At 38.9% G+C, this 14,449-nt stretch overlaps 1 gene segment (V, D, J or C); it reads right to left on the minus strand.

The window, feature by feature from the left end:
* Positions 1 to 6,402: 6,402 nt before the first annotated feature.
* On the minus strand, positions 6,403 to 6,841 carry LOC141781648 (Ig heavy chain V region XIG14-like). The segment is given in 2 exon segments: positions 6,403 to 6,710; positions 6,802 to 6,841. Coding segments are annotated over 2 exon segments (348 nt in total).
* Between the last annotated feature and the right edge of the window lie 7,608 nt (positions 6,842 to 14,449).

Here is a 14,449-nt window from a genome sequence, read left to right on the forward strand (position 1 = left end):
AGAGGAAGAGTTTGCATAGACCTCCCTCTGCAGGTTTAAAAAGGGAACATGTGACACAGATACATTTCCATAAGTAGAGTATCTCTACAACAGCTGTGTGTGTATAAATGTATATATATATATATATATATATATATATAATTTCCCGAACGGCATGCCATAATACACACATACATATGTATACATATATATATATATATATATATATATATATATAGACACATATATATATATATATATATATATATATATATATAGACACATATATATATATATACACATATTTTATATATATACAGACGTGGACAAAATTGTTGGTACCCTTCCGTTAAAGAAAGAAAAACCCACAATGGTCACTGAAATAACTTGAAACTGAATTTTACTGAAAATTAAAAAACAAACTAATGAAACTGGCCTGGACAAAAATGATGGTACCCCTAGAAAAGATTGAAAATTACTTGACCATAGGGACATGTTAAACTAAGGTGTGTCCTGTAATTAGTATCACAGGTATCTTCAAACTTGTAATCAGTCAGTCTGCCTATTTAAAGGGTGAAAAGTAGTCACTGTGCTGTTTGGTGTCATGGTGTGTACCACACTGAACATGGACCACAGAAAGCTAAGGAGAGAGTTGTGTCAGGAGATTAGAAAGAAAATTATAGACCTTCATGTTAAAGGTAAAGGCTATAAGACCATCTCCAAGCAGCTTGATGTTCCTGTGACTACAGCTGCACATATTATTCAGAAGTTTAAGGTCCACGGGACTGTAGCCAACCTCCCTGGACGTGGCCGCAAGAGGAAAATTGATGACGGATAATACGAATGGTAACCAAAGAGCCTAGAACAACTTCCAAAGAGATTAGAGGTGAACTCCAAGGTCAAGGTACATCAGTGTCAGATCGCACCATCCGTCACTGTTTGAGCCAAAGTGGACTTAATGGAAGACGACCCAGGAGGACACCAAATCATAAAAAAGTGAGACTGAAATTTGCCAAAATGCATATTGACAAGCCACAAAGCTTCTGGGAGAATGTCCTTTGGACAGATGAGACAAAACCGGAGCTTTGTGGCAAGTCACATCAGCTCTATGTTCACAGACGCAAAAATGAAGCATCCAAAGAAAAGAACACTGTAATGTGAAACATGGAGGAGGCTCGGTTATGTTATGGGGCTGCTTTGCTGCATCTGGCACAGGGTGTCTTGAATCTGTGCAGGGTACAATGAAATCTCAAGACTATCAAGGCATTCTGGAGCGAAATGTGCTGCCCAGTGTCAGAGAGCTTGGTCTCAGTTGCAGGTCATGGGTCCTCAAACAGGATAATGACCCAAAACACAGCTAAAAACACCCAAGAATGGCTAAGAACAAAACAGTGGACTATTCTGAAGTGGCCTTCTATGAGCCCTGATCTAAATCCTATTGAACATCTGTGGAAGGAGCTGAAACATGCAGTCTGGAGAAGGCACCCTTCAAACCTGAGACAGCTGGAGCAGTTTGCTCACGAGGAATGGGCCAACATACCTGTGGACAGGTGCAGAAGTCTCATTGAGAGTTACAGAAATCACTCGATTGAAGTGATTGCCTCAAAAGGTTGTGCAACAAAATATTAAGTTAAGGGTACCATCATTTTTGTCTAGGCCAGTTTCATTAGTTTGTTTTTTAAAATGATTCTGTTGAACCACAATTCAAAAGCAATATCTGATTTTCATTAGTTCATTTTCAGTACATTTTTATTTATCACACATATATATACATATATATACACATATTTTTTATATATATATATATATATATATATATATATATATATATATATGTGTAGATGTATAATTTTTTTTATATATATATATATATATAAACTGGAAAAAAAAGTTGAGAAACTTGTAATTGATGGATTGTTTCTCTGTTGTTACAATGCTAATGGTCATTGTATTTTACATCGTTGGAAAGCCTGTTTATTTACCTTCACAATGATGTCCAACTTGTATGGATCATGCATTTGTGGGATGAGCAGCACAGCTGATTATGTGGGTAGCGCCCAAGAAAAAATTGCCTAAATGCTCCGTCAATGGTAAACAGTGTATTCTCCTGTTGGTATGACTCTTGTTTTGAGTTGTTTGGTGGATTGGATGATTGAACTCTCTATCAGTAACAAGGAACAAACAAGACATATTAGCTATTTTACACTTTATTCATTTAATACACCATCAGGAGCCTCAGTAGCGGTGGAAGATCCATACGCAGCCACAACAGCCTGGCACCTCCTCCTCATGCTGGTCACCAACCTGGTCACACGTTGCTGTGGGATGGCGTTCCATTCCTCAACCAGGATTCATTGCAGGTCTGCCAGCGTGGTTGTGTTGGTCACTCTAACACGTACAGCAAGCCAAAGCTGATCCCACAAGTGTTGAATTGGGTTGAGGTCTGGACTCTTGGCAGGCCGTTCCATTCTCTCTACTCCCACATTGTGGAGGTAGTCTGTGATAACCCTGGCTCTGTGGGGGCGAGCATTGTCATCTTTGAGGATGAAGTTAGGTGCCAGATTGTGGAGATATGGGATCGCCACTGGCTGCACAATCTCATCCCGATATCTCACTGCATTGAGTTCGCCTTCAATGATGACAAGCCTTGTTTTGCCAGTGAGGGACACCACCCCCACCAAAAGCTGTTACTCCATCGGTGCAACAATCAGCATAGCGTTCTCCACGTCGTCTCCATACTTTGACCTGCCGTCCAACTTTGGCAGACAGAACCTGGACTCATCACTGAACATGACATTCCCCCACATGTTCAGGTTCCATTGTCTGTGTTGTCAACACGAGCGCAAACGGGCCTGACGGGGAAGGGCAGTCATTGCAGGCTTCCTGGTAGCCTTATGAGAATACACTGTTTACGGAGCATTTTGGCAAATTGTTCTTGGGTGCTACCCACATAATCAGCTGTGCTGCTCAACCCACAAATGCATGATCCTTACAATTTGGACATCATTGTGAAGGTAAACAAACAGGCTTTCCAACCATGTAAAATACAATGCCAATTAGCATTGACACAACAGAGAAAAAATCGACCAAACACAATATTCCAAACTTTTTTTTCCCAGTTTATAATCTGCGTAACCTGCTATAGTAGTTTTAAAAAGCCATAGTTAATTTAAATTAAAGTTAAATTAAAGGGACTATTTGTAACTTTTTAAGCGTATAAATGTACCGGGTCGCCACACATGCGCGCTCGCATATGCGCGTTCGCGTGTGGCCGCTGCCTCTCCTCCTCTGCCTGCCTGCCTTCACTCAGACAGAGCGCCCGTTCTCAGCTCGCTCCACCTCTACACGTGCATGCTGCTCACTCCACACTGCAGAAGAGTTAGTTTAGCTCTGAGAATATCTAGTGAATGTACAGTGGACGTTTGTGCAGAAATAACTGCTGCAGCTCCTCCAGACCAACAGAGGTTTCCCGTGTCTTGTGAAGTGACGGAGCTCCTCAGCGAGTAACGTTACCGTCTCGTTACCGACCGGGTGCCGGTGTCTCCCTGCTCTCTCCGGCTGCGGGAGGAGAGATAAGAGCAGAGGAGACACGCTGCAGAGCGTCGCTGCATCAGCCTGCGCTGATGCAGGAAAAGCCAACACTAAGATCAGATCTAAATCATGTTCATGGAGAGACCTTCGTCTGGTCAGCTAACATTACTGCCATGCAGATGAAATATAGAGTGATATTGTGGTTTTAGCTGACGTGTGTCGCCTCACTGTTTTGAGTGATGCTCGTTCAGGTATATTTAGAGCGAGCAGGCGCGAGCCCGACGCTGACTTTCGTTGATTTCACGGCCACAGGTGTCGCTGTTAAGAAGCATTTCTGAAAGTTACAAATAGTCCCTTTAAGGAATGCACAAAATAATCTGAATTAGTTGTTTTTTTTAAACAACTTGCACTTTCTATCAGTGACAGACACAGTGACTGATAGAGTGACTAGTACAGTGACATCTGCGGTGGTTTGTGTACGGCTCTGTGGCTTCCTGTATCACTGTGGCTCTCGAGCACAATAATAAACAGCAGAGTCTTCAGTCGTCAGGCTGCTCATCTGCAGATACACCTGGTCCACGTTGTTGTCTCTGGAGATGGTGAAGCGATTCTGGACTGACGTGGAATAATATTTATTGCCTCCACTCGGACCAGAAATATAGGCAACCCACTCCAGTCCTTTTCCTTCAGCTTGTCTGATCCAGGCGATATCAGCATTGTTATCTGATATTCCTGCATAAGTACAAGTCAGTTTGTGTGAATCTCCTGGGCGCTTCACCACTGGTTCAGACTCAGTCAGAGTCTGACTGGAAACACCTGGAGAGAAAAGCACTTTGATCAGAACAGAGCCAAGCAACACACATTTATTCTAATAATAACGACATATTTTTCCAACTAAATTAGCATTGAGAGAATAATAGTGTAAATGTTGACCTGTCCAGCAGCAGATGGTTAGAAGCAGCAGTCCTGTCCTATAGTCCATCATGTTAAACTGTGTGTCCACTGTCCTCTGTCCTCCTCTCTGCAGTCAGATAAGTAGAGGTGGAAGACATCTGAGTTTTGCATTGACTCCTCCTCACAGGGAGGATACGACTAGATCAGGCTTGATAAGGCTGTGAATGAGTCCTGTGATTGACTGGTGACCTGTCTATATACCTCACCTCTCGCTCTCTGTCACCTGGGATTGAATAAGCTAGTAGCTAACGGATGGACGGATGGATGGAATGTGAAAGTTAATTTAACATTCATCTGTCCTCTGTGTTTAAGGCTTATCTGACATGTTTCAGTTGAATTAGTCTAAAGTGCTTTATATTAAAATCCCATATTTCCTTCAGAGAAGCAGAAATCATGCTTGAGGTCTCCTCACTCCCTGTCAGTTCATCAACATCTTGAATCCTCTCTCAACATCACCTGTACTGCCCTCTCCTGGCTTCATTCATATCTCACAGACAGACACCAGTTCATCAGCATTAACTGCATCTTTACCACGGCTACTCAAGGCGTCCCTCAGGGCTTTGTGCTTGGTCCTCTCCTGTTCATCCTCTACACGCTCCCCCTCTGTAATATCATCTGTCATCATGACCCCCACTTCAACTTCTACGCTGATGATGTCCACCTCTACATATGCACTAAATCCATCATCATGACCCCCACTTCAACTTCTATGCTGATGATGTCCACCTCTACATATATACACTAAATTCTTCTTCTTCTTCTTCTTCTCCTCCTCCTCCTCCTCCTCCTCTTCCTTGTTCTTGTTCTTGTTCTTGTTCTTGTTCTTGTTGTTTTTCTTCTTCTTCTTCTTCTTGTTCCCCATCTCCTTCTTCTTGTTATTCTGTAAATAGTACAAAAACTTCAGTGTGATGCTGCTGGTTTTCAGGTTTTTGCATAAAAGACTTTTATGGTTTCAGATGTTTGCAGATGTTTGAAGAAACTCTGAGCCTCTAGAGGAAAACAGCTGCTCAGGAACTGAAACTAACTCCTTTAAATACATGAAAACTATGGTAGTTCATAGTTCATTTATAAGTCACTTTTTGTAACAGTCAACACATTTTATGGACAAATCCCGTAATAAATTTGACAAAATACTAAAGAAACATTTTACTGACACATCTATACTTTTACTTTCAGAACTTTAACTACATTTAACTGATAATACTTTTACTGGAGGCTACTGTAAATACATTTAGATGATAATACTTACACACTTTTACTTTAAGTACATTTTACTGGACAGTGCATATTTTTACTTTAAATACTATATATATATATATATATATATATATTTCTATATCGCTTTGCATCAAAAGAATCAATTAGTTCTTTTTCATCTTCTCTCAGCATCAACATACAAGAACTCAAACATCTGTAAACTAGTCAGAACCATAAAAGTCCGACTGACTGATCATCTCAGGTGTGATTGATGTCATTTAGGTTAAAGGTTAGAAGTCCATCAGAGTCCTGGTGTCTTTGAGGAAAACATTATTTATAGGTTTCTTTGAGATAATCAACTTTTAAAAACGTATCTAGTTAAGGGTGGACTGAAGTTACCGGTTAACTTTCTAAATATATAAATGCTCCTTTTTTATCGCTGTGAAATGTTTTAATTTCAGCATTTTGTGGAATTTATGTATTTTTCATGAAAAGAAGATGGTGTAAAATCTGCAAATCACATGGAAGCTTTCTGTTTTAAAATGTTAACAAAACGTATGTTTTTTTAATGATCTTCATGCATGTGCTTATTAAGATATGTGGACCCAGTTTCACCACACTAATACAGAGAATTTAATCAACAGTATTACAAAATAAAGTGATACTGAGATAACAGAGTGTTCCCAGTGGTGGTGGTAAATAGAGGAAGTAGTTTTTGTATGACTCTCCTATTATCGTCTCTCACTGTGTGTCTCTGGCACAGTAATACACTGCAGAGTCTTCAGGCTGCACGTTCTGTCCGTTTAGAGTCACTGTCTTGCTGGAAGAGTCTAAACTGATACTGAACTTGTTCTTCAGTGAATCTTTGTAGTATGCGGTGTTTCCAGTACGTTCCATTCCGATCCACTCCAGTCCTTTCCCTGCAGGCTGTCTGATCCAAGCTGTCCAATAGCTGCTAACAGAATAAGAGACCTGACAGGTGATGGTCAGACGTTGACCTGGCTGCACAGTCACAGAGGCTGGCTGAGTCAACGTTTCACCCTTCACACCTGTTAAAAAAACAAGAACATGTTTTATTATCACAAAAATATCAAGTTGTACTGTAAAAGAAGAAGTGTTGACAGATCCAGAGAGACTCACATCCAGCTGCCAACAGCAGCAGCAGAGCTCCAGAGAACATGGTTGATGTTGAAGCTGACGTGCTGTGAACTCCTCTGACAGCCTGATGTGATGTTTTATAGCTGAAGCTCACTGAGTTTGCATATATAGAATCAAACATATATGAAGCATCAATGTTGGTCTAACTGGAGCCAATAGAAGAGTCTGTTCACTGTTTTTATATCTGCAGAGTGAAAACATGCCTGGAAATCACCTCTGCTTCACATCTCATATTTTAATGTCATTACACGCTAAATAGGAACATTTAGAAAAATGTCTCATCATTTACAGAAATGAAACAACCGTTAACTTTGCTTTTATCTATTAATGCCTAAATCTATTCTGCTGACAACAATCTGATATTAAAACATGATGTACATTCTTGTTTATGTGGATTACGATCATTATTCTTAATATGAACATGAACATTTTCTTATTACATTCAGATAGAGAAAACTTTATTGTCCCAACCTGTCAACATCCTCTCCATGTCTATAGGCTGTTGACCTCATTCATTTTACCATTGGACAGGACATGGGACGGATCAGGAATTACTTATTTAGGTATAACATTCACGTCACGCTTTACAGGACTGATTAGCAATTACTCCGATCCGTGTTGCACGGACGGACTGTGAAACCTTTTCTTCTGTGTAAAGGGGAACATAGTGATGGGTAATTAATGCTTGATTCACAAGTCATATATAAATGTAAGGAAGCGTAAAACACAGTTAATAACTTCTTAAAATGTAACTTTATAATTTTAAACCGTTTTTTATAACATGAAATGCACTTATTTAACAATTTTGATTTATATTAATGTAACGATAAAGAGGAAGTAAAAATCTGTTAAAATGCAGTTTTTAACCATCTCACAGTCAATAACTGTGTTTTTACAGTTTATGTATATAAAGTACTAAGTTATGCAAAACGACAAAATGTTTATTTCTTTAGGGATATTTTCTTACACTTACAGTGCCTTCAGAAAGTATTCAGACCCCTTCACTTTTTTCACATTTTGTTATGTTGCAGCCTTATGCTAAAATCAATAAAATTAATTTATTTTTCCTCATCAATACTCAGTACACCACAATGTCAAAGTGGAAACAGAATTTTAGAAATTTTTGCAAATTTATTAAAAAGGAAAAACTGAAATATCACATTGACATAAGTATTCAGACCTTTTACTCAGTACTTAGTTGAATCACCTTTGGCAGCGATTACAGCGTTGAGTCTTCTTGGGTATGACGTGACAAGCTTTGCACATCTGGATTTGGGGAGTTTCTGCCATTCTTCTCTGCAGATCCTCTCAAGCTCTGTCAGGTTGGATGGGAACCGTCGGTGGACAGACATTTTCTGGTCTCTCCAGAGATGTTCGATTGGGTTCAAGTCAGAGCTCTGGCTGGGCCAATCAAGGACATTCACAGAGTTGTCCCTAAGCCAGTCCTGCGTTGTCTTGGCTGTGTGCTTAGTGTCGTTGTCCTGTTGGAAGGTGGACCTTCGGCCCAGTCTGAGGTCCTGAGCGCTCTGGACCAGGTTTTCATTAAGAATAGCTCTGTACTTTGCTCCGTTCAGCTTTCCCCCAACCCTGACCAGTCACCCAGTCCCTGCCGCTGAAAAACACCCTCAAAGCATGATGCTGCCACCACCATGCTTCACCGTTGGGATGGTATTGGGCAGGTGATGAGCGGTGCCTGGATTCCTCCAAACATACGCTTAGAATTGAGGCGAAACAGTTCAATCTTGGTTTCATCAGACCAGACAATCTTGTTTCTCACAGTCTGAGTGTCCTTTAGGTGCCTTTTTGAAAACTCCAAGCAGGCTTTCATGTCCGTCTGGCCACTCTGCCATAAAGCCTAGATGGGTGGAGTGTTGCAGAGATGGTTGTCCTACTGGAAGTTTCTCCCATCTCCACACAGGATCTCTGGAGCTCAACAAAGTGACCATCGGGTTCTTGGTCACCTCTCTTACCAAGGCCCTTCTCCCCCAATCGCTCAGTTTGGTCGGACGGCCAGCTCTAGTGAGAGTCCTGGTTGTTCCAAACTTCTTACATTTAAGAGTTATGGAGGCCACTGTGCTCTTGGGGACCTTCAATGCAGCATATTTTTTTTGTAGCCTTCCCCAGATCTGTGCCTCGACACAATCCTGTCTCTGAGCTCTTCAGGCGGTTCCTTCGACCTCATGGTTTGGTTTTTGCTCTGATATGCATTATCAGCTGTGAGACCTTATATAGACAGGAGTGTGCCTTTCCAAATCATGTCCATTCAATTGAATTTACCACTGGTGGACTCCAGTCAAGGTGGAGAAACATCTCAAAGATGATCGGGGGAAATGGGAGGCATCTGAGCTAAATTTCAAGTATCATAGCAAAGGGTCTGAATACTTATGTCAATGTGATATTTCAGTTTTTCCTTTTTAATAAATTTGCAAAAATTTCTAAAATTCTGTTTCCACTTTGTCATTGTGGTGTATTGCGTGTAGATTGATGAGGAAAAAAAGTAATTTTATCAATTTTAGCATAAGGCTGCAACATAACAAAATGTGAAAAAAGTGAAGGGGTTTGAATACTTTCCTGAAGGCACTGTATACCCTTTTAAATAGATTAATAACAGTGTTTTTTATGTCTTTAAAAGCAGCAAAACAAACGTATTTTTTTTGTTGAAATTACATAAAATCCTGCTACTTTTATCAGTAAAGAATATTTTATTTTCACGGTTAGTTTTGTTAAAATTAGCATTCAAAAGCCTTTAAAAAAAACAGATATTTAATGTATTCCATTTATACAGATTTATTTTGTTAAAACACATGACACATTTAAATAAACATTTAATTATTGTAATTTTTACATGATTTTGTTTTGTCATTTTGAAATACAGGAAAAAATGTCAAATTGTTTGAGAAAAGAGGATTTTTTTACAGTGTAGACGTTTCTCTGCAGTTTAAACACAACAACGATCCTTTGACTGCTAATATTATAAATACATCACATATATAAACTCCATATAAGGTAGTGAGCTGTAGCTCTAGTTCAGCTCAGTTAAGATCTGATTTAACTGATTTTATAAAAGAATTTCATTCTCATATTTATGACTCTCTTTAGATTCCACATCATTTACAGATATTATTGTGTCTTTATTTGTAATAAATGTCGAATTTGTAGAAGTTTAATTTCAGAAACCAGATGCTGTTTTTATCCCTTTCATGAACAATTGATCTTTATTGTGTTTTTAATGTGTTTTCAGGAATATGTATAATGCAGGTATTCATTTATTGTTAATATAAAACAAGTTGTGAAAAAATTCAATATAAAAATAAATTATTGGCTAATTGTTGTGAAAAAACTCTTCATGGTTGTTGTCTATCAGTCCAGTCAGAATGAGTCCTGTAGGATTTTGTACAGCTGTTCAACCAACTCCAGTCACTGTGGCTGTCGAGCACAATAATAAACAGCAGAGTCTTCAGTCCTCAGACTGTTCATCTGCAGATACAGCTGCTGTCTGTTGTTGTCTCTGGAGATGGTGAACCGGCCCTGAACTGACTGGGAGTAGTATTGGGTGCTGCCAGTGTTAGCATAAGCGATCCACTCCAGTCCTTTTCCAGGAGCCTGTCTGACCCAGTGCATATCGTAGTTGCTGAGTGTGAATCCAGAGGCTGTACAGGTCAGTCTGTGGGATTCTCCAGGTCTTTTAGTCACTGGTTCAGATTCTGTCAGAGTCTGACCATCAACACCTGTCAAGATGGCAAAGAAAACTATCATGCAACAAGTTAACAACTAAAAAGAAAACATCAACTCAACATCAGTGTAAATGTTGACCTGTCCAGCAGCAGATGGTTAAAAGCAGCAGTCCTGTCCTATAGTCCATCATGTTAAACTGTGTGTCCACTGTCCTCTGTCCTCCTCTCTGCAGTCAGATAAGTAGAGGTGGAAGACATCTGAGTTTTGCATTGACTCCTCCTCTCAGTGTAGAACTGGATCTGAATGGATCTCAGTTCCTGTTTGGTGAAACTGGAGAATGAATGTTTAATGTACAGGAGTCATTCCTCCCAGTAGAATTTGTGCAATAGGTCCACAAACACATTATATATCATTTTGGTTGTCTTTCATTATTCAGCTCAGTCTGCATCGTGTGAAGACTTTGACAATAGTTTAGCAGTTTAACAATATAAAGTGAGTATTGTTAATTAATTTTAATAAAAAAAAACGCCAAATAGCACCTTAATGAATGTGGTTCATTATGTTCTACTGTTGATTTAGTGTTCATCAGTCATGTTTTTCAGTCAATACAAAGGAAGTCTGTTATTCCTGTTTTGTCAATCATTAGTGGTCTGAGGGCTCCTCCTCTGGTGGCTTCATGTTACAAGTGTTCAGGCACTGAGGGGTTTTTGTTCAGGTCAAACTTCATTATATCACAAATATGGATTTCATTAATCTAATTTGCCCCAAAATAACATGGATGGTTCTCTAATATGGTCTTTGCAAAAAAATATATAATGACCAGTACTTTGATTGAATTTTGGGTGTTTTATTCAAATTTATATCATCTGTGGTCACAGGTTTCATTATTTGTTGCCGTGGTTTCAAACCAATATTCTGACTAAACTTTGACACATACCAGCCTGTGATAATCCATTAACATTATGTTCCTCTGATAATAGTCAAAATAATTCATAATTTCTGCTTTCTTTACTAAAATATTTTGTATAATTTTACGGAAATTAGGTTGATTAACATTAATTTCATGCAGCAATTGTCAATAACGTATACAAAATATTCTTATATCACAATGAAGAAGACTAAACAAAACAGTAGATAAGTTGAACAGTTGAACATCTATTTATTGTCTCGATCCACAGTCCCTGCAGAACTCTGTGCATATTGATAGTTTAACTTCACTCCAAACTCCTGCAAACTAAAAGAAGTAAAGACTTCAATCTCAGGTTAGACAATTAGAAAAAACAAAAAACATTTAACTACACAAATGCTGTTTATTGTTCAGCTGCTGTGTTTAATGCAGCTCTGTTATGGAATAAGCAAGAATATGCCTATTTAGTGATATGATTTCTACATTCACATCTCTGTTTAGAAATGTGTTTCTAATCAAACATTACTGGTTCTCACAAAGTGTTCAGTGTAACTGTATCCTATCAGTTTCTGGGACTACTTCAAGTGAAGACGTTCATCATGATTGTGGTCAGAATGAGTCCTGTAGGATTTTGTACAGCTGCTCAACCAACTCCAGTCACTGTGGCTCTCGAGCACAATAATACACAGCAGAGTCTTCAGTCCTCAGACTGTTCATCTGCAGATACAGCTGCTGTCTGTTGTTGTCTCTGGAGATGGTGAACCGGCCCTGAACTGACTGAGAGTAGTATTTGCCGCTGCCAGTATCAGCATAAGCGATCCACTCCAGTCCTTTTCCAGGAGCCTGTCTGACCCAGCTCATCTCGTAGCTACTGAATGTGAATCCAGAGGCTGTACAGGTCAGTCTGTGGGATTCTCCAGGTCTTTTAATCACTGGTTCAGATTCTGTCAGAGTCTGACCATCAACACCTGTCAAGATATAAAAATACATCATGAGAAATATGTCAGTTACACGAATAAAAACTATGTCAACTCAACATCAGTGTAAATGTTGACCTGTCCAGCAGCAGATGGTTAAAAGCAGCAGTCCTGTCCTATAGTCCATCATGTTAAACTGTGTGTCCACTGTCCTCTGTCCTCCTCTCTGCAGTCAGATAAGTAGAGGTGGAAGACATCTGAGTTTTGCATTGACTCCTCCTCACTAGAAGGAGTGAAGCTGATTTGTCTGGTAACTTTACTTTATTTGTCCCTCAGTTTTGGACCTCAGAGGACAGATTAAACAGTGTTGTCTTTTCAGTCTCTCCTCAAAACTTTATTTTCATCTCCTTACTGACCGTATTTAAAGACTCATCTCACTACATCTCTTACAACTTAGTTTTTTTAATGTTATTTTACTTTATATTATTATTATTATTATTATTATTATTATTATTATTATTATTATTTTATTTTTTTTATTATTATTATTATTATTCCCTGTAAACAGCAGCAGATGAGAGCACATGGAGTGATCATATGCTCCAAACAAGTCAACTCTTTTCTGTCTCTCCTTTCTGATGTAAAATCTGTAAACTAGTCAGAACCATAAAAGTCCGACTGACTGATCATCTCAGGTGTGATTGATGTCATTTAGGTTAAAGGTTAGAAGTCCATCAGAGTCCTGAGGCCTGTACTACGAAGAGAGTTCAACATACCCAGGGTATCTTCTCGTTATCTGGCTTCACTTAACCTAATAAACGAGATCTCGCTAAACTGTACTATGAAGCTTGTTATCAACTCGGTAAGTCAACCCAGGGTTTCTCAGTCTGGATGTGAGCGTGTTCACATGAACGAGGAGGTGTTTGCAGCATCTGACCAATCACAAACATGGACAAGTCTACTGACAGACAGAGTGGCACATTTAACAAAGGAAGAAACTATATTAGACAAATACGAAGAAGTTAAACACTAAATCCAGACTAAAAGTAACACAGTTGAAGCTGCTAAATGTAGGAAGAACAGCTGGAAAAAGAAAAAACTCCCGATGTGTGAATGCGTAAATTAACAGACTTATTAATTTAACTGAACACTCAAAAGTCAGAAATAGTCATTTAAATATAAATAGCTTCAAAGAGTGTAATAGATGAATGGATTACACCTTTTTTAACACTGCATGTAAAATGTGGCGTCTATGACTATTTAAACATCCTTTCTCCTGCTACCCCCCTCTCTGACGGTGTGAAACGGACTCAAGAGCAAGTAAAAATAAATAAATATAAAAATATAATTCAAAGCGGTAAACACCCCCAACATAAATCCAACTGTCCTTCTTGCATATGTCAGTTTAAACTGTGTTGTTTTTAGTCTGGATTATGACGGTAACTTCTTCATTATGTGTGTAATATTATCATACAATCACCGCACTGAGCTCTGATTGGTCAGTAGGAGGTGTTTTCACATGAGTTGATCTCTGATCTGGAACATAACCTGCTCCGGAGCAGGTTAGCCGTTCAGCATAAGAAACCATGGTGATCTACCCCGGTAAGAAGTAAACCAGCTTCGTAGTACGGAAAACCCAGAGTTAACCCTGAAGTTACCTCGATAACCGCAAATCCTGCTTCGTAGTACAGGCCTCTGGTGTCTTTAAGGAAAACATTATTTATAGGTTTCTTTGAGATAATCAACTTTTAAAAATGTATCTAGTTTAGGGTGGACTGAAGTTACCATTTAACTTTCTAAATATATAAATGCTCCTTTTTGATCGCTGTAAAATGTGTTGATTTCAGAACTTTGTGGATTTTATGTATTTTTCATGAAAACAAAATTGGTGTAAAATCTGCAAATCACATGGAAGCTTTCTGTTTTAAAATGTTAACAAAACGTATGTTTTTAAATGATCTTCATGCATGTACTTATTAAGACATGTGGACCCAGTTTCACCACACTAATACAGATAATTTAATCAACAGTATTACAAAAATAAAGTGATGCTGAGATAACAGAGTGTTCCCAGTGGTGGTGGTGGTAAATAGAGGAAGTAGTTTTTGTATGACTCTCCTATTATCATCTC

This window comes from Sebastes fasciatus, chromosome 13, assembly GCF_043250625.1.
Source record: "Sebastes fasciatus isolate fSebFas1 chromosome 13, fSebFas1.pri, whole genome shotgun sequence".
NCBI classification, from domain to species: domain Eukaryota; kingdom Metazoa; phylum Chordata; class Actinopteri; order Perciformes; family Sebastidae; genus Sebastes; species Sebastes fasciatus.